Genomic DNA, 21,346 nt, shown 5'->3' with positions numbered 1-21,346 from the left:
CATCTGGAAGTGGCACTCTGAGGAGGGTTCTGAACCTTAGTGTCAGAGAGGGCAGATGACCAGATAGGTGCCCATGATGGTGCTCTGATAGCTGGAGAAAGTGAGGTGATTGACCCCAAACTTCATGGACAGGGAGGGAAAGATGTGAGTCATTCTTACCTTGACACGTGTTCTCACTCTCTTTATGGAACACTGTTGCCCCAGAAACAAGCTCATATCCTTTGATGCATGTGCAATAGTAGCTCCCATTTGTGTTATGGCAGTCTGCAAATTTTCCACAGAACACTTTCGAGAATGATCCACACTCATTGATGTCTGGAATCCAACAGGACAAAGGTCACTTCCCAAGAGGCAGAGAGTCTGGCTTCTACCCAGAGGCTGTCACGGGGGCAAGACAGAACTAGCTCCTGGGTGTCCCTCCTGGGCTGGGCTGGGCTGGGGAGAACCAGCTGCTCCAGAGCCCACTGACTTCTCTGCTCATCTCTGCTTTCCAACTGGTCAGAAACACCTAGACCCAGACACTGTGCTGTGTCATGGTGGGGCTGGAAAGAAGACTACATCCCCTTTCCAGGCTTTGAGGATAGATGGAGGCACTGACTCCGCCCCAAACACTCCCCTATGGTGCTGTTGCATCATTGGGCCCTTGGGCTGGACTCCAGTAAGGGTGAGTGCAGCAGTGAAGTCTGTCTTCAAAGCTGAGGTTGTGGAGGAAGTCATGGCTAAGGGCTATCCAGGGTGACATCATCATTCCCACCTGAAGTTAGAGCCAGGTGTCAGTCCCCTGCTCACTGATGCCTTCCGTGTCCTATTACTCACAGTCGCCCAAGTGCAACCCACACTCCTCATCAGGCCCTCCTTCAGCTCCAATGTCAGGCATTCCCAAGTGCCCCAGGGTGTCTCAGGGGAGTCTTCCTAATCTCCACCCCTGGAGGAAGTCCCCTTATCAGGTCCTACCACAAATATGAAATGAGGAAGCAGCACAAAGTGCTCACAGCTGAGTCACTGCAGTGTTTTTTGACATCTGATCTCTCTGTTCTCTAAACAAGAGAGAGAGATGCCCATGACCCATGTGCCCTTTGAGTAGCTCAGGGACCCACTAAGCAAGAGCTGGACACTGCTGCCTAAAAACAATAGCAATTTGCCTGACCAGGTGGTGGTAGACTGGATAGAGTGTTAACCTGGGACACTGAGGACCCAGTTTTGAAACTTTGAGATCGCTGGCTTGAGCTCAAGTCGCTGGCTTGAGCATGGGGTCACTGGCTAAGCTGGAGGCTCCAGTCAAAATACATATGAAAATCAATCAATGTACAACAAAAGTGATGCAACTAAGAGTTAATACTTTTCATCTGTCTCACCTCCTATCTGTCTGTCTCTGTTTCTGTTTCTCTATCTCTCTCTCGCTAAATAAATACATACATACTGTTGGTCAAATAAGTTTGTAAATATGATATATAGGTTCGCTCGCTTACATTTTACATTGGGTGTGGGGGACGAGCTGTAAACAGGCACAGTTATTATAGTCTAAGGCTTAGTTTTAAGACTAAGCCTTTCCCATCCTAAGTGACTTTGTATCAGAGACTTCCTTGTTTGTATATTGAATTAAAGGTTTTGATATCTACACTATAAAATGGGGCAGACTAGGAGCTTGCTCTCTCTCAGTTCCTGAGATTAGCATTAGAGAGAAGAGCAGAGAAAAGCCACGTGGAGGAGAGGAGAGGCAGCCAAAATGTCAGAGTACAGAAGGAGAAGCCAGTTTGTGCAGAGTTTGAGCAGAGAGAAGGAGACGGGGAACAGAGGTGAGTAACGCTGGTGAGGTGGAAACCTTTGATTCTAGGAAACTCGGGTAAGTCAGTGGCTTTGCGAGCCTTGAATGGAAAGGGAAGTGTTTTCCCACTGTGTGTATTTCTTGCCCACTGGGTGCAAGCTAGGATTAAAGGTAACGCCCCACCAGTTCTTGGCTCTGTTGTTTCATTACCGACTGTCCGAATCAAATGCGAACCTGCATGGGCCAGGCGGCTGTGATGGTGGCCATGGCTACTGGCCCTACACATACATACAACAGCAGTTTAATAAGACCCATCAACAAAAGAATGAATCAGGCCTGCCGCCGCCACTGCCGCCGCTGCTGCCGCCGCTGCTGCTGCCTCTTACGTCTTTCCCTTTGACAAGTCGCCGCTGCTGCAGCAAAAATATAGGACGCAGCTACCGCAGCCACTGCCGAGCGGGGCTCCGGTCACAGGAGCCGCGCCCCACCCCCGCCAGCTCTGGAGTCGCGAGAGAGAGAAGATGGCAGCGGAGTAGGCGGATGCACAGACACCCAGCTCTCAACACCAAACTGGAATACAAATCAATTTAGAAAAAATCAGCATGAAAAACCAACACTGAACTGCAAGAACAGCTCTCAAAAACCAAGGAGCAAAGAGGAAGCCACAATAATCCTGGTAAGGAGTGCCTGAATCTCCTCTGCTTACAGGAAGGGAAGGAGGGGGGTGAGGCTGAGAGCCCAGAGAGGATTTCACAGAGGAAAAAGAGCAGAAACTACTGCTCACAGCCACTTACCTGGCGACCAGGGAGCAAGGTGGGTTGAAAAGACCAGCTTATCTCCCAAGTGGAAAAGACAGGGAGAGGGACAGACTGTGAGGGGCTAAGGTATGCAAGAAACAAAATAAAAAAGCTGACTTATTCGTGCTGGAGGCGGCCATAGCTGGGGGAGAGACTGAACCTTTCACAAAACAGAGCTGAAGTGCTTCCGGATCAGAGATCTCCGGACATCTATCCAGCTCCAATCAGCACAACAAGACACAGCTGAAAACAAGAAGTGGGGAGGAGGGGCAGTAACTCAGGTCTCCATGGAGATCTGAGATACACCTCCCCCTACTGAAGCTGAGAGAAAAAACCCTGCCCCCAGTGAGATTAGTTGGAGGAAGAGACCTTCAGCGTCTCAGGTTACACCCACAGCATTCCTGGATACAGTTTCAAGGAAGCCCCCTGCTGAGATCAGTTAACAAGACTATCACCTGTTAAGAAAACAAACAAATCAAGACTTCAAAGCTGCCCAAATCCGAAAGTGGATTACAAATAATAGCTGATACCAACCCACGAAGACCTAAAAATAACACAACTGAAAACTGGAGGCAGACAACACCAAGCCTAGACTCAATCAACTCTACAAATAAAAAAAAAAGAAGAAGAAGATGAGAAAACAAAGGAGTGCAATCCAAATGAAACCACAAGAGACACTTTCGAGAGATGAACTGAGTGATATGGAAATAATCAAACTTCCAGATGCGGAGTTCAAAATAATGATTGTAAGGATGCTTAGGAATCTTAGAACAACAATGGAGGGGCAGTTTGAAAACCTAAATAAAGAAATAGCAAGTATAAAAAAGAATCAGTTGGAGACGACAAATACAATATCAGAAATAAAGACCACAATGGAAGGAATTAAAAACAGGATAGATAGAGCAGAGGATAGAATCAGCGAGTTAGAAGACAACTGGAATGAAGGCATGAAAGCAGAGAAGAAAAGAGAAAAAAGACTCAAAAAGTCAGAGGAAACTCTTAGAGAGCTCTGTGACAACATGAAGAGAAATAACATCTGCATCATAGGGGTTCCTGAAGAAGAAGAAAAAGAACAAGGGATAGAGACTTTGTTCAATCATATCATAGCTGAAAACTTCCCTAAATTAATGCAAGAGAAACTCTCACAAATCCAAGAAGCACAGAGGACTCCATTAAAGAGAAACCCAAAGAAACCTACACCAAGACACATCATAATTAAAATACCAAAGCTAAGCGATAAAGAGAAAATATTAAAAGCTACAAGAGAAAAAAAAGTTATCACCTACAAAGGAGCCCCCATAAGGATGACATCCGCCTTCTCAACAGAAACACTTGAGGCCAGAAGGGAATGGCAAGAAATATTCAAAGTAATGCAGAACAAGAACCTACAACCAAGACTACTTTATCCAGCAAGGCTATCGTTTAAAATTGAAGGAGAAATAAAAAGCTTCCCAGACAAAAAACAACTCAAGGAATTCATTACAACCAAACCAATGCTGCAGGAAATATTAAGGGGCCTGGTGTAAACAGATAAAGTGGGAAAAGAATACAGAAAAAAAAAGAAGAAAAAGGAATACACCTTTAAAGAAGAAAATGGCAATAAACAACTACATATCAATAATAACCTTAAATGTAAATGGATTAAATGATCCAATCAAAAGACATAGGGTAGCTGCGTGGATAAGAAAACAAGACCCATACATATGTTGTCTACAAGAGACACACCTTAGAACAAAAGACACACACAGATTGAAGGTAAAAGGATGGAAAAAAATGTTTCATGCAAATGGAAATGAAAAAAAAGCTGGGGTAGCAATACTTATATCAGACAAATTGGACTTTAAAACAAAGGATATAGTAAGAGATAAAGAAGGCCACTACATAATGATAAAGGGAGTAATCCAACAGGAAGATATAACTATTATAAATATCTATGCACCTAATATAGGAGCACCCAAATATATAAAACAGACTTTGATGGATTTAAAGGGCGAGATCAACAGCAATACTATAATAGTAGGGGATTTCAATACCCCACTAACATCACTAGATAGATCCTCAAGAAAGAAAATTAACAAAGAAACAGCAGACTTATTGGAAACACTAGATCAACTCGATTTAATAGATATCTTCAGAACCTTTCACCCTAAAGCAGCAGAATATACATTCTTTTCAAGTGCTCATGGTACATTCTCTAGGATAGACCACATGTTAGGGCACAAAAGTGCTCTCAACAAATTTAAGAAGACTGAAATCATATCAAGCACTTTCTCCGATCACAACGGCATGAAACTAGAAATGAATCACAGCAGAAAAGCTCAAAAATTCTCAAACACATGGAAACTAAATAGCAGGGTGTTAAATAATGAATGGATTAAGAATGAGATCAAAGAAGAAATAAAGAAATTCCTAGAAACGAATGACAATGAACATACAACAACTCAAAATTTATGGGACACAGCGAAAGCAGTGCTGAGAGGGAAGTTCATAGCACTACAGGCACACTTTCAGAAGCTAGAAAAAGCTCAAATAAACAACTTAACCCTGTATCTAAAAGAATTAGAAAAAGAACAGCAAGTAAAGCCCAAATGTAGTAGAAGGAAGGAAATAATAAAGATCAGAGCAGAAATAAATGACATAGAGGCTAAAGAAACAATACAGAGGATCAATGAAACTAGGAGCTGGTTCTTTGAAAAGGTAAACAAGATTGATGCACCTTTAAGTAGACTCACCAAGAAAAATAGAGAGAGGACTCAAATAAATAAAATTAGAAATGAGAGAGGAGAAATAACAACTGACACAACAGAAATACAAAATATTGTAAGAAAATACTATGAAGAACTGTATGCCAAAAAACTAGACAACCTAGATGAAATGGACAAATTCCTTGAAACGTACAATCTTCCAAAAATCAATCTGGAAGAATCAGAAAACTTAAACAGACCAATTACACCAAAGGAGATCGAAACAGTTATCAAAAAACTCCCAACAAAGAAAAGTCCGGGGCCCGATGGCTTCACAACGGAATTCTACCAAATATTCAAAGAAGAACTAACTCCTATCCTTCTCAAACTATTTCAAAAAATTCAAGAGGAAGGAAGACTTCCAAACTCCTTTTATGAGGTGAGCATAATTCTGATTCCAAAACCAGGCAAAGACCACACAAAGAAAGAAAATTATAGGCCAATATCTCTGATGAATATAGATGCTAAAATCCTCAACAAAATATTAGCAAACCGGATCCAACAATATATGGAAAAAATCATACACCATGATCAAGTGGGATTTATTCTGGGGAGGCAAGGCTGGTACAATATTCGTAAATCAATCAATGTGATTCATCACATAAACAAAAAGAAGGAGAAAAACCATATGATAATTTCAATAGATGCAGAAAAAGCATTTGATAAAATCCAGCACCCATTCATGATCAAAACTCTCAGCAAAGTGGGAATACAGGGAACATACCTCAACATGATAAAAGCCATCTATGAGAAACCCACAGCCAACATCATACTCAATGGGCAAAAATTAAAAGCAATACCCTTAAGATCAGGAACAAGGCAGGGGTGCCCCCTTTCACCACTCTTATTTAACATAGTCCTGGAAGTCCTAGCCACAGCAATCAGACAAGAAGAAAAAATAAAAGGCATTCAAGTTGGAAAAGAAGAAGTAAAACTATCATTATTTGCAGATGATATGATATTGTATATAGAAAACCCTAAAGTCTCAGTCAAAAAACTACTGGACCTGATAAATAAATTCAGCAAAGTGGCAGGATATAAAATCAATACTCAGAAATCAGAAGCATTTTTATACACCAACAATGAACAGTCAGAAAGAGAAATTAAGGAAACAATCCCCTTCACAATTACAACCAAAAAAATAAAGTACCTAGGAGTAAACTTAACCAAGGAGACTAAAGACTTGTACTCGGAAAATTACAAAACATTGATAAAAGAAATCAAGGAAGATACTAACAAGTGGAAGCATATACCGTGCTCATGGTTAGGAAGAATAAACATCATTAAAATGTCTATATTACCCAAAGCAATTTATAAATTCAATGCAATACCAATTAAAATACCAATGACATACTTCAAAGATATAGAACACATATTCCAAAAATTTATATGGAACCAAAAAAGGACACGAATAGCCTCAGCAATCTTAAAAAAGAAGAATAAAGTGGGAGGTATCACACTTCCTGATATCAAGTTATACTACAAGGCCATTGTACTCAAAACAGCCTGGTACTGGCATAAGAACAGGCATATAGATCAATGGAATAGAACAGAGAACCCAGAAATAAACCCACAGTTCTATGGACAACTGATATTTGACAAAGGAGGTAAGGAAATACAATGGAGTAAAGACAGCCTCTTTAACAAATGGTGTTGGGAAAATTGGACAGCTACCTGCAAAAAAATGAAACTACATCACCAGCTTACACCACTCACAAAAATAAACTCAAAATGGATAAAAGACTTGAATGTAGGCCGTGAAACGATAAGCATCTTAGAAGAAAACATAGGCAGTAAACTATCCGACATCTCTCGGAGCAATATATTTGCTGATTTATCTCCACAGCCAAGTGAAATAAAAGACAGGATAAACAAATGGGACTATATCAAACTAAAAAGCTTTTGCACAGCTAAAGACAACAAGAACAGAATAAAAAGACAAACTACACAATGGGAGAACATATTTGACAATACGTCTGATAAGGGGTTAATAACCAAAATTTATAAAGAACTTGTAAAACTCAACACCAGGAAGACAAACAACCCAATCCAAAAATGGGCAAAAGAGATGAATAGACACTTCTCCAAAGAGGACATACAGATGGCCAATAGGCATATGAAAAAATGCTCAACATCACTAATCATTAGAGAAATGCAAATTAAAACCACAATGAGATATCACCTTACACCAGTCAGAATGGTGCTTATCAACAAAACAACACAGAATAAGTGCTGGCGAGGATGTGGAGAAAAGGGGACCCTCCTGCACTGCTGGTGGGAATGCAGACTGGTGCAGCCACTGTGGAAAACAGTATGGAGATTCCTCAAAAAACTGAAAATTGAACCGCCTTTTGACCCAGCTATCCCACTTTCAGGAATATACCCCAAGGACACCATAGAACGGCTCGAAAAGGAGAAATGCACCCGCATGTTTGTGGCAGCATTGTTCACAATAGCGAAGATCTGGAAACAGCCCAAGTGTCCGTCAGAGGACGAGTGGATTAAAAAACTTTGGTACATATATACTATGGAATACTACTCAGCCATAAGAAATGATGACATCGGATCATTTACAATAACATGGATGGACCTTGATAACATTATACGGAGTGAAATAAGTAAATCAGAAAAAAAACTGAGATGAATCCATACATAGAAGGGACATAAAAACGAGACTCAAAGACATGAACTAGAATGTGATGGCAACAGGGGCGGGGGGGGTTGGGGGAGGGGGGAGGGGGTGAAGAAGGAGAGAGGGGTTAGGGGAGGGGAGGGGCACAAAGAAAACCAGATAGAAGGTGACAGAAGACAATTTAACTTTGCGGGAGGGGTATACAGCACAATCAAATGTCAAAATAATCTAGAGATATTTTCTCTCAACATATGTACCCTGATTTATCAATGTCACTGCATTAAATTTAATTAAAAAAAAAAAGAAAAAAAAAAAGAATGAATCAAAATTCAGGGACAGAATATTAGGTCATACACATTCCAATCAGGAGACCAAAGACTTAGATCCTGAAAGGACTCACGGTGTTTTAATGACTCAGACACTGGTCTACCCCAGATGCAGATTTCCCTTCTAGTTCCCAGGCCCAGACTATGGGTGTCGGCACCAGGACAGGACAGGATATAGATAAACACACCTGAGGCATTCATGTTCAGCCTTCACCTGGGCCTTGGGACTTCCTTCCTCTGTTCTCAGATGGTGACAATGGCTGGAGACCTGTCTTCAAATTTGACAGGAGGGGCTGAAGTTGAATGGAGCAGAGTTGGAAATGAGGTGTGCTGGACGAGAGAGAGGGCTGGACAATGAAAAATTCCTCAACTGACAAGTGTGCTCCCAGCCAGGAGCTGGGATCCAGTTACAGCAGCAGCAGGACCTCCATCCATGTCCACAGATGACAAACGTCCATGAGACACACACATGCACGTGCACAAAGGGCCCCTTAGGAGTACCTCCAGGGTCAGGGAGGGATGGGCACTACCACAACATAACCTTTTTATTTCCTCTGAAAAAAAATCTGTTTTTCTCTAAATATTAAATAACATGATTCTTAGAAAACAAAGAAAGGAAACAAGACACTCACCCATAAGTTCACTAAACAAACTACTAAAAATTTGAGGCATATTTTTTTCTTTTCTTTTAAAACAATATTTTCTTTATTATCAATAAATATGCATTGCATGACTAGGTGGTGACACAGTGAATAGAGCATCAACCTGGGGCACTAAGATCCAAGTTTGAAACCCTGAGGTCACCAGCTTAAGCACAGGGTCACCAGCTTGAACATGAGATCGTAGACATGACCCCATGGTTGCTGCTTTGAGCCCAAAGACCGCTAACTTGAAGCCAAGGTCACTGGCTTGAGAAGGGATCACTGACTGACTTGGCTGAAGCTTCCCAGTCAAGGCACATATGAGAAGCAATCAGTGAACAGCTAAATTGCCACAACTAAGTGTTGATGCTACTCATCTCTCTCTTTTCCTCTCTGTCTGTCTGTGTGTCTGTCTCCCCTTCATTAAAAATAAATAAATAAAATGAAATAAATATTCATCTAAGTCTATTTTGAGTTGATGATTATTTCTTATATAATTTCTTTTTGCTTATATTTAAATTGTGATAAAATACACATAAGATAAAATTTACTATCTTCCGTTCTAGCCAGTTGGCTCAGTGGTAGAGTGTTGAACCAGCGTGTGGAAGTCCCAGGTTCAATTTCTGGTTACACAGAAGTTACCATCTGCTTCTCTACCCCTCCGCCTCTTTCTTCTCTTTCTCTCTCTCTCTCTTTCTTTCTTTCCCTCTTTCCCTTCCTACAGCCATGGCTCAAATGGTTTGAGCAAGTGGGCCCTGGGCCCTGAGGATGCCTCCACGGCCTTGTCTCAGGCACTAAAATAGCTCAGTTGCTGAGCAATGGAGCAGCAGCCCTAAATGGACCAAGCATTGCCTGGTAGGGGGCTTGCCAGGTGGATCCTGGTCAGGGTACATGCAGGAGTTTGTCTCTCTGCCTTCCCACCTCTCAATTAATTTTTTTTTAAAGATAAAATTTACTATCTTCATCATTTTTAGGTAGCCTATTTTTTTTTGTGATCCAGTAGTGTTGAAGACTAAAAACTCCTCAAATTTAGAGCTTAGATTCTACCACTTTGTTCATTGTGAGACTTTAGACAAGTCACTCAGTCTCTCTGAGCCCAAATTTTATCACTTTAGAAATAATCCTAGCTCTGTGTGCCTCACAGAGCTGCTGTGAGGACGGGATGGGAAACCATGATTGTGCAGGGGCAGGATTCCTAGGGAGCTCCAGCTAGTAAGACAGCCTGAGATTCCATGCCCTGGGTGTTTCTTTCTCCTGTTGCTTCCATTATTTTCCCTCTTTCTTTGTTCTATGAATGTAATAATAATAATGGTAACAGCTATAACAATAGCTAACATTTGTTGACAGTTGCTTTGTGCTAGTCTTTACCTTTTATTCACACAGGGAACATATAAATCTCACTCCATCTATGTAAGATGGGTACAGTGATTATCCCCAATTTTCAGACAAGCAAACTAGGCAAAGAGAGGAGATATAATGTTTTAAATGTCAGAGAGTCAGTGGCAGAGCTAGATATTGAATCCATGTCACCAACTTAACTTATAAGTTCTCAACACTCTACCCACTGATCATGAAAACCTGAGTGCCCACTCCCTCTTTTTTATCCTTAACAAAGGGCTTCTGTGATGCTTTAGGACTGAGGGCTCTGGATGCCCCACAATCTCCCCTCAAAAGTCTCTGTACACCCCTCCATGACCCCAAGCCCCTGTACTATCACAACTCTCTGCAGGATTTATCCAGATCTCCCCAGATGGGCCCTGGCTGGTTGGCTAAGTGGACAGAGTGTCTGCCTGGCTTATGGACATCCCAGGAACCATCCCTGGTCAGGGAACACATGGGAAGCAACCATCTACTTCTCTTTCCCTCTTTCTTTCTCTTTCCCCTCACAGCCAGTGGCTCAATTGGTTTCCGTATTGGCCCGGGTGCTGAGGATAGCTCGGCTGGTCCAAGCATTGGCCCCAGACAGGGTTTGCTCGGGGTCCACAGTTGGGGTGCATGCAGTAGTCTATCTCTCTATTTTCTCTCCTCTCACTTAAAATTTTAAAAAGTAATAATAATAAAATAAAATAAAAAATCTCCCCAGATGAAGAGCTGAAGCCTGGAAGATAGCACCAGGCAGTGGCACTGACACATGTGGAGTACAGAGGGCAGCAGTGGGGACCAAGGCTGTGGGGGTGGAGACCATGGTCAGAATGCACAAGAAATTGGGGGAGCCAGCGGGAGGTCCAAGAGAAGAGGAGGGGAGAGAAGGAAGAAAGGGCTGCTATTAGAAAAGAAGAGCTCATAAACTCTGGATATTTAAGGGGGGAATAGCTTTTCTCATTTTTAGAGGACCGTGTCAGAGCCTCACTTGCAGGTAAGCCTCCTTTCCTTCGTTTGTTGGGGAGAGGACATAGACCCCAGCATGCACTCCCCGGTTTATGTCACTAATGGGGCTGGCTGGGAAGACTCACCTCTAGGGTTCTGGTCTGCAGATCTAGATGACAACAGCAGCAGCACCGAGAATCCTGGGCCAGAAAAAGCAGAGGTGATAAAGACAGGAGAGGAGAAAAGAGCTCCAATTTAACCCCTTCCACATGCTCAGTGCCATCGAGTAGGGGGCTCTGGCCTGCAGACCACATCGTCCAGCATACCCCCCACCCAGACTCCTGTACTTTACTGGGAATCGAGGACTCAGGCTTCCCTTCCAACTCTCAGGACTTCCTGAGAAATCAGTCACCAAAAGCCACAGTCCTCACTGAACCTCACATGCCACGGGTAAGGGGACAGAGCATATATACAGCTGATGACAGGGACACATCTTAGAAAGCCCAACCTCTCCCATTGGAAGGGTAAATCCTAAAGGTGAAAGTCCTCAGGTTGGTGTCCCTCTGCCCAGACCCGGGTTTCTATTCTCTGTCAATGGCACAAATCTGAGCATTTCTCTTCCAGAATCATTTCCCCTATTTAATGTACGTTTTCAAGGTATGCAAAAAGATCGGGAATGTTGGCATCAGAGCCCAAAGTTTGAGCCCTAGCTCACAGTGTCAGCAGGGATCAGAGCCCTGGAATTGAATGAGGGGGAGCCGATTAGAGGTGAGCAGTGGCAACTAAGGCACCTGCAGGTCGAGCCACTCTCTCGGGGTTAAGTGGCCTCACCAGGTACAGCACCCATGGCTTCTATGGTTCCTTTCAAATGAGATGCTGGCCCCTCTAGGGTGCACTGAGGGCACAGCCTTATCCCTTCATGTCCTTGAGGAAGGAGTCACTGAGCAGGCTTTGTGGTATGAAAAGTACTACAGGTGTCAAGAAATACAATCTGCCATGCAGGCAATAACCAGTCTGCCAATTAGGATCTGTCAGCCCATCCATGTGAGCCATGAACTCTAAGAAAACATTTTCGGGTCTGTGTGCCACCTGTACAGAATCTTTTTCTCAGGCAAAGGCAAAGAATTCCTCTTCCAGCTGCACTGCCAGTTTAATGCTGTGTAAGACGACAGAGTCAGAGGACAGATCTGGAGTCGGACATGCCCCAAACTACAACCCAAGCTTTTACCTGCTGGCTACACGGCTTTAGAAATGCCACCTATTCCTTGAACCACAATTTCCCAATGCAAAGTGGATACAGGCATTATCTTATTAGAATGGGTTTTGTCATGATTGCACATTAGCGAAGACTAATAAACTGCTGAGTTCATTCCTCTTCTTCTATTACCTTCTTGTTACCTGAGACACACCCAATCCCAGGTCATATCCTAGGTCAGGCAAAATTACATGCTCACTTTGGTTCTCCCAGAGGTCAGAGACTCAGACTTCTAGTACCCCCTCCTTGCCCACAAAATGCTCTTTTTCTCTTGCAGCTCCCTGCAGAGTTGACAAGCGCCAGGCTCCAGGGCCACACTGCCCGAGTTTCAAATCCAGAGTCCAGCAGTCCCTTGGGAATGTTGTCTAGGAATTCCTTGCTCAGATGTCCCATCAACTATGCTTCTTATATTTTCACTTGTGGCAGCCAAAGCAGGATAAATAAAATGAGTCATTTGCTCTTCTGAGTATATCATACATGCACACCTAAACATGTATATGTCTTGAAGAAACTAAACTTGTTTCCCATATCTTTTAAATTTCTGACACATTTGATATAATGACCCCACCAAAGTGGGCCCAGTTTTCATAATAAAAAATAGTCGTGTTCCACAAATCAGATGATAAGAAATGTGGCTATTCTCTTTTGAAATGCTAATCAAAATTAAGTTGACCTTGCTAATATTAGGTTTTAACTATATCACTGTTATCCTTCAAACCATTCACACAATGACTCACACAAACCCTGTTGACTAACAGATAATGTTTTCCTTAGCAAATTAGAGTTTTCAGAAAAGTTACTATGCGCACTTCTGAAAAAAATAGATTTGGTTGAGGTACAGTTAATTTTATGTATCAATTTGGCTAGATAACTGTGCTGAGGTATTTGGTCAAACCTTAGTGTAGATGTTGCTGTAAAGGAGGTTTTTTAGATACAATGAACATTTAAATCAATAGACTTTGAGTAAATCAGATTAACCTCCATAATCTAGGTGGGCTTCATCCAATAGATTAAAGACCTTAATAGACTGACTCCTCCAAATAAGAGGAAATTCTACTTTCAGACTGTCTTTGAACTTTAGATGCAGCATGAAGTCTGAGCTGTGTTTCCAGCCTGCCAGCCAGCCCTAACAAATTTTGCATTTTCCATCCTCCATTCATAAATTCATTCCTTAATATGATACATACAGTAAATCCTTATTGAATGTTATTAATAGGTTCTTGGAACTGTGGTAAAATAACATAACAATTTTTACCTCAAGTTAATTGCTCTAAACAAGAGTTAGGTTCCTATAGCTTCTCATCAATGTTATAATGAAATGATGTCTAACATAAATGATGTTATTCAAGGACTTGCTATATATTCTGTCTTCAGTAATCCTAGTAGTGATGAGAAATCTCTGTTAAGTCCTCAAATTTGCTCTAGAAATAAGTTTCACTGACTTTCGCCTTTCAGTACTTAATATACATAGTTAAGTTAATATCCTCCTTAGAATTTCTTTCCTGCCTTCCGTTATAGAGATAGTGGGAAAACTGGAAAGAAAGCAAAGAACAGAAAAAATTCTCAAACTGGATAGAGTTCCCAGATAGCTTTAATCATCCATTGCCATTATTATAATTCTACCTACCTGGCAGCAACCTTAGATATTTGTTTCTCATGGTCAAGACACCAGCAAGCCCAGCCACAGATGATGTCTGATCTTGGTCTGTGTGTGTTAAAAAGACTTCCTGTTCTAAGCACTATTCATGCCTTACACTAGCTGACTTAGGAAACAGCTAACCTGATGCTTTCTTCCCCCATTAGATCAGCTGACTTAAGAAATAGCTAACCAAGATGCTTTCTTCCTCCTGTTTGGTTCACTGACTAACCCCTTTGAGACTCATGGTTCTGTTTTCTAAGTATTTGCATACAGTTACTGGTGTTCTTATCGCAGCCACACTGAGAATGGCTTGCACATCTCTTTTTTTTTTTTAAACAAAGTGATCAAAATGGGACTTTATTCCCCCAGGATCCCTTCATTGATCTTTTTTTTTCCTTTTTATTTATTTATGATTTTAATTTATTGTGTTTACATAGATTCAAGTGTCCCACCAAATATATCTCCCCCCACCCCTGTGTTCTCCTCGGCCCGCCCCTTTGCTCTCTCTCCCCAATGCCTTCCCCCCTTCCCTCCAGGATTTGCTGTCCTGTTCTCTATAATTCTGTGTTATGTATATATAATTTTATTAATCCCTTTTCCTTCTCTGATCCCATCTTCTCTTCCACTTTTCCTCTGACCGCTTTCCCTCTGGTCCCTTTGACCCTGCTTCTGCCTTGGTACCATTCCACAGTTCACATTGTTCATTAGATTCCTCAAATGAGTGAGGTCATATGATATTTTTCTTTCTCTGCCTGGCTTATTTCACTTAGAATGATAGTTTCCAAGTCCATCCATGTTGACGCAAAAGGTAAGATTTTATTCTTCCTCATGTCCGTGTAGTATTCCATTGTGTATATGTACCACTGCTTTTTAATCTGTTCATCCATTGAAGGACACTTGGGCTGTTTCTAGATCTTGTCTATTGTAAACAATGCTGCAATAAACATGGGGGTACATTTCTTCTTTTGAATCAGTGATTTAGTATTCATAGGATAAGTTCCTAAAAGTGGGATAGCTGGGTCAAAGAACAGTTCCATTTTTAATTTTTTGAGGAATCCCCATACTATTTTCCACAGTGGAAATTTCCACCAGCTGTGCAGGAGGGTTCCCTTTTCTCCACACCCTCTCCAGCACCTGTTATGTGTTGTTTTGTTAATGAGCACCATTCTAACAAGTGTGAGGAGGTATCTCATTGTGGTTTTAATTTACATTTCTCTAATGATTAGTGATGTTGAACATTTTTTCATATGCCTATTGGCAATCTGTATGTCCTCTTTGGAGAAGTGTCTATTCATTTCTTTTGCCCATTTTTTTATTGAATTTTACAAGTTGAGTTTTACAAGTTCTTTATAAATTTTGGTTATTAACCCCTTATCAGACGTGTTCTCAAATATATTCTTCCATTGTGTGGGTTGTCTTTTTCTTTTGTTAATGGTGTCTTTTGCTGTGCAAAACTTTTAGTTTTATATAGTCCCATTTGTTCATCCTGTCCTTTATTTCACGTGCCAGTGGAGATAAATCAGCAAAAATATTTGCTACAAGAGATATCGGAGAGTTTACTGCCTATGTTTTCTTCCAAGATGTTTATGGTTTCATGACTTATTTTAAGTCTTTTATCCATTTTGAGTTTATTTTTGTGAATGGTGTAAGTTGGTGATTAAAATACAAAAATTAAAAGATAAAGAAAGAATACTAAAAGCTGTAAGAGAAAAGCAGTCAATTATTTACAGAGGAGCCCCCATAAGGATGACATCTGACTTCTCAACAGAAACATTAGAGGCCAGAAGGGAATGGCAAAAAAATATTCAAAGTAATGCAAAACAAGAGCCTACAACCAAGACTTCTCTATCCAGCAAGGCTATCATTTAAAATTGAAGGAGAAATAAAAAACTTCCCAGCCAAAAAAAAAAAAAAAAAAAAAACCTCAAAGAATTCATCACAACCAAACCATGATGTAAGAAATATTAAGAGACCTGCTGTAAACAGAACAAAGGGGGGGGGGGAAAATCTAGTAAAAGAGGAATATAGATTTAAAGAATAAAATGTCAATAAACAACTACATATCAATAAACACCTTAAATGTAAATGGATTAAATGCTCCAATTAAATGACATAAGGTAGCTGCATGGATAAGAAAACAGGACCGATACATATGCTGTCTACAAGAGACCCACCTAAAAACAAAAGAAGCACATAGACTGAAAGTAAAGGTATGGAAAAAATTATTTCATGTAAATGGAAATGAAAAAAAAGCTGGGGTAGCAATACTTATATCTGACAAAATAGACTTTAAAACAAAGGCTTTAAATCCCTTTATAGTAAGGGATAAAGAAGCTCACTACATAATGATAAAGGGAGCAATCCAACAGGAAGATATAACCATTATAAATATCTATGCACCTAATATAGGAGCACCCAAATATATAAAGCAGATTTTGATGGACATAAAGGGCAAGATCAACAGCAATACTATAATAGTTGGGGATTTAAATATCCCACTAACATCACTGGATAGATCCTCAAGAAAGAAAATTAACAAAGAAACAGCAGACTTAAAAAACACACTAGATCAACTGGATTTAATTGATATCTTCAGAACCTTTCACCCTAAAGCAGCAGAATATACATTCTTTTCAAGTGCTCATGGTACATTCTCTAGGATAGACCACATGTTTGGACACAAAACAAGTCTCAATAAATTTAAGAAGATTGCATATCTTTTTTAAAGAGAAAGACCTCCCAATCATGAAGAATCACTCTACTGGATTTTTTTTGTCTCTATGAGGACCTTGGTACAGAGGGAACAGACTTATCTATTAGCTATTAACAAGCTTCTTTATTTTTCAGTTTTGATTTTGACATAAATATAGATTCACAGAAAGTTGCAAAAACAGTACCAAGAAAGAGGTTTTGTGTAACTTTCACCCAATTTCCTGAAAGGGCTACATTTCTTTTTTCTTTCTATTTTTTTTTTTTTTTTTTTTTTGTGGATACATGTTTATTTTTATTGTCATAGGGTCATGATTAGTAGCGAGCCTGAACCTATCATATTACATATTGATGTCAGACATGAAACGTTGACAGAATAACAAATTTAAATACAGCCTGAATAATGAGGACATGCTCATTCCTCCTTTAACTTAGCCCAATAAATACTGTAAGTTCGACAATTATATTTAAAAATACCACGATTTTTATGCCGGTCACATAATTTTATTTTGTGCATTTATACATCCCACCCTAAAGGCTGGTCCGTGAAAATAATTACTGACATTAAAACAAGTCCATGGCTGAAAAAAGTTTGAGGACCACTGGTATAGAGTGTGTATTTTCCAAGACACTCTAAAATAGTAGTTGCAACAATACCTAGCTGCAAAAACATTGTTCATTGTTAGTTCCCTCCTTCAAGCACTTAGTGCAATTTATGCTTTAGTAGGCATTCTTTTTTTTTTATAAATTTTTATTAATGTTAATGGGATGACATTAATAATTCAGGGTACATATATTCAAAGAAAACATGTCTAGGTTACCTTGTCATTAAATTATGTTGCATACCCCTCACCCAGAGCCAGATTGTCCTCCGTCACCCTCTGTCTAGTTTTCTCTGTGCCCCTCCCCCTCCCCCTAACTCTCTCCCTCACTCCCTCCTGTGTCCTCCCTCCCCCTACCCCTGGTAACCACCACTCTCTTGTCCATGTCTCTTAGTCTCGTTTTTATGTTCCACCAATGTATGGAATCATGTAGTTCTTGTTTTTTTCTGATTTACTTATTTCACTCCGTATAATGTTATCAAGATCCCACCATTTTGCTGTAAATGATCTGATGTCATCATTTCTTATGGCTGAGTAGTATTCCATAGTGTATATGTGCCACATCTTCTTTATCCAGTCTTCTATTGAAGGGCATTTTGGTTGTTTCCATGTCTTGGCCACTGTGAACAGTGCTGCAATGAACATGGGGCTACATGTGTCTTTACGTATCAATGATTCTGAGGTTTTGGGGTATATACCCAGTAGAGGGATTCCTGGGTCATAAGGTAGTTCTATTTGCAATTTTTTGAGGAACCACCATACTTTCCTCCATAATGGTTGTACTACTTTACATTCCCACCAACAGTGTATGAGGGTTCCTTTTTCTCCACAGCCTCTGCAACATTTGCTATTACCTGCCTTGTTGATAATAGCTAATCTAACAGGGGTGAGGTGGTATCTCATTGTAGTTTTGATTTGCATTTCTCTAATAATAACGAATGAAGCTGAGCATCTTTTCATATATCTGTTGGCCATTTGTATTTCTTCCTGGGAGAAGTGTCTGTTCATGTCCTCTTCCCATTTTTTTATTGGATTGTTTGTTTGTTTGTTGTTGAGTTTTATGAGTTCTTTGTAAATTTTGGATATTAGGCACTTATCTGAGCTATTGTTTGAAAATATCAGTTCTCATTTAGTTGGCTGTCTGTTTATTTTGATATCAGTTTCTCTTGCTGAGCAAAAACTTTTTATTCTGATGTAGTCCCATTCATTTATCTTTGCCTTCACTTCTCTTGCCATTGGAGTCAAGTTCATAAAATGTTCTTTAAAACCCAGGTCCAAGAGTTGAGTACCTATGTCTTCGTCTATGTACTTTATTGTTTCAGATCTTATATTTAGGTCTTTGATCCATTTTGAATTAATTTTAGTACACGGGGACAGGTTGTAGTCGAGTTTCATTCTTTTGCATGTGGCTTTCCAGTTTTCCCAACACCATTTGTTGAAGAGGCTTTCTTTTCTCCATTTTGTGTTGTTGGCCCCCTTATCAAAGATTGTTTGACCATATATATGTGGTTTTATTTCTGGGCTTTCTATTCTGTTCCATTGATCTGAGTGTCTATTTTTCTGCCAATACCACACAGTTTTGATTGTCGTGGCCTTATAATATAGTTTGAAGTCAGGTATTGTAATGCCCCCAGCTTCATTCTTTTTCCTTAGGATTGCTTTGGCTATTCGGGGTTTTTTATAGTTCCATATAAATCTTATGATTTTTTGTTCCATTTCTTTAAAAAATGTCATAGGAATTTTGATGGGAATTGCATTAAATTTATATATTACTCTGGGTAATATGGCCATTTTGATTATATTTATTCTTCCTATCCAAGAACAAGGAATATTTTTTTATCTCATTGTGTCTTTTTCTATTTCTCTTAGCAATGCCTTGTAGTTTTCATTATATAGGTCCTTTACATTCTTTGTTATGTTTATTCCTAGGTATTTTATTTTTTTTGTTGCAATCGTGAAGGGGATTATTTTTTTGAGTTTGATTTCTAATATTTTATTGTTGGCATATAGAAAGGCTATGGAATTTTGCATGTTGATTTTGAATCCTGCGACCTTACTGTATTGGTTTATTGTTTCTAGTAATCTTTTTGTGGAGTCCTTCAGGTTATCGATGTATAGGATCATATCATCAGCAAAAAGTGATACCTTTACTTCTTCTTTTCCGATATGGATGCCTTTTATTTCTTTGTCTTGTCTGATTGCTCTGGCCAGAACTTCTAGCACCACGTTAAATAAGAGTGGAGAGAGTGGACAACCCTGTCTTGTTCCTGATTTAAGGTGGAAAGTCCTCAGTTTTATGCCATTTAATATGATGTTGGCTGATGGTTTATCATATATGGCCTTTATCATGTTGAGATATTTTCCTTCTATACCCATTTTGTTGAGAGTCTTAAACATAAAATTGTGTTGTATTTTATCAAAAGCCTTTTCTGCATCTATTGATAAGATCATGTGGTTTTTGTTCTTTGTTTTGTTGATATGGTGTATTACGTTAACCGTTTTACGTATGTTGAACCATCCTTGAGATTCTGGGATGAATCCCACTTGATCATGATGTATTATTTTTTTTAATATGTTGTTGTATTCGATTTGCTAGTATTTTGTTTAGTATTTTAGCACCTGTATTCATTAGAGATATTGGTCTGTAGTTTTCTTTCTTTGTGCCATCCTTGCCTGGTTTTGGTATGAGGGTTATGTTGGCCTCATAAAATGTGTTTGGAAGTATTGCTTCTTCTTCAATTTTTTGGAAGACTTTGAGTAGAATAGGAACCAAGTCTTCTTTGAAGGTTTGATAGAATTCACTAGTATAACCGTCTGGGCCTGGACTTTTATTTTTGGGGAGGTTTTTAATAGTTTTTTCTATTTCCTCCCTGCTGATTGGTCTGTTTAGGCTTTCTGCTTCTTCATGACTCAGTTTAGGAAGGTTGCATTGTTCTAGGAATTTATCCATTTCTTCTAGATTGTTGTATTTGGTGGAATATAGTTTTTCATAGTATTCTACAATAATTCTTTGTATATCTATGATGTCTGTGGTGATTTCTCCTCCTTCATTTTGGATTTTATTTATTTGAGTCCTGTGTCTTTTTTCCTTGGTGAGTCTTGCCAAGGGTTTGTCGATTTTGTTGATCTTTTCAAAGAACCAGCTCCTTGTTTTATTGATTTTTTCTATAGTTTTTCTGTTCTCTATTTTGTTTATTTCTGCTCTGATTTTTATTATCCCCTTTCTTCGGCTGGTTTTGGGTTGTCTTTGTTCTTCTTTTTCTAGCTCCTTAAGGTGTGAAGTTAAGTGGTTTACTTCGGCTCTCTCTTGTTTGTTCATATAGGCCTGAAGTGATATGAACTTTCTTCTTATTACTGCTTTTGCTGCATCCCAGAGATTCTGATATGTCATATTTTCATTTTCATTTGTCTGTATATATCTTTTGATCTCTGCGTTTATTTCTTCGTTGACCCATTCATTTTTTAGAAGTATGTTGTTTAGTTTCCATAAATTTGGGGGTTTTCCCCCTCTTTTTTACAGTTGAATTCTTGTTTCAAGACTTTATGATCAGAGAATATGCTTGGTACAATTTCAATTTTTCTAAATTTGCTGATATTGTCTTTGTGGCCCAACATATGGTCAATTCTTGAGAATGTTCCATGTACACTAGAGAAAAATGTATACTCTGTCGCTTTGGGATGAAGTGTCCTGTAGATGTCTATCATATCCAGGTGTCCTAGTATTTCATTTAAGGCTACTATATTTTTATTGATTCTCTGTTTGGATGACCGATCTAGAGCCTTCAGTGGTGTATTGAGGTCTCCAAGTATGATTGTATTTTTGTCAGTTTTTGTTTTAAGGTCAATAAGTAGCTGTCTTATATATTTTGGTGCTCCTTGGTTTGGTGCATATATATTTAGGATTGTTATGTCTTCTTGATTCAGTGTCC

General features: G+C 39.6%; 1 protein-coding gene across 4 annotated transcripts in view; it reads right to left on the bottom strand.

The window, feature by feature from the left end:
- The window catches only part of LOC136333053 (adhesion G protein-coupled receptor E2-like), a 49,929-nt gene extending 35,754 nt beyond the window's left edge, over positions 1–14,175 (bottom strand). For all 4 annotated transcript variants that reach the window (XM_066272055.1, XM_066272057.1, XM_066272056.1 and 1 more), the window contains exons 1-3: positions 14,095–14,175; positions 11,359–11,412; positions 160–315 (exon numbers count right to left, since the gene is read on the bottom strand). In XM_066272055.1, the coding sequence (XP_066128152.1) occupies positions 160–315; positions 11,359–11,412; positions 14,095–14,125 (241 nt within the window). In that variant the 5' untranslated portion in view covers positions 14,126–14,175. The remainder of the gene's footprint in view (positions 1–159; positions 316–11,358; positions 11,413–14,094) is intronic.
- Positions 14,176–21,346: the final 7,171 nt, after the last annotated feature.

Source organism: Saccopteryx bilineata, chromosome 1, assembly GCF_036850765.1.
Source record: "Saccopteryx bilineata isolate mSacBil1 chromosome 1, mSacBil1_pri_phased_curated, whole genome shotgun sequence".
NCBI classification, from domain to species: domain Eukaryota; kingdom Metazoa; phylum Chordata; class Mammalia; order Chiroptera; family Emballonuridae; genus Saccopteryx; species Saccopteryx bilineata.
The sequence above is the reverse complement of the archived record's forward strand: the minus strand, read 5'-3'. Positions and strand labels throughout refer to the sequence as shown.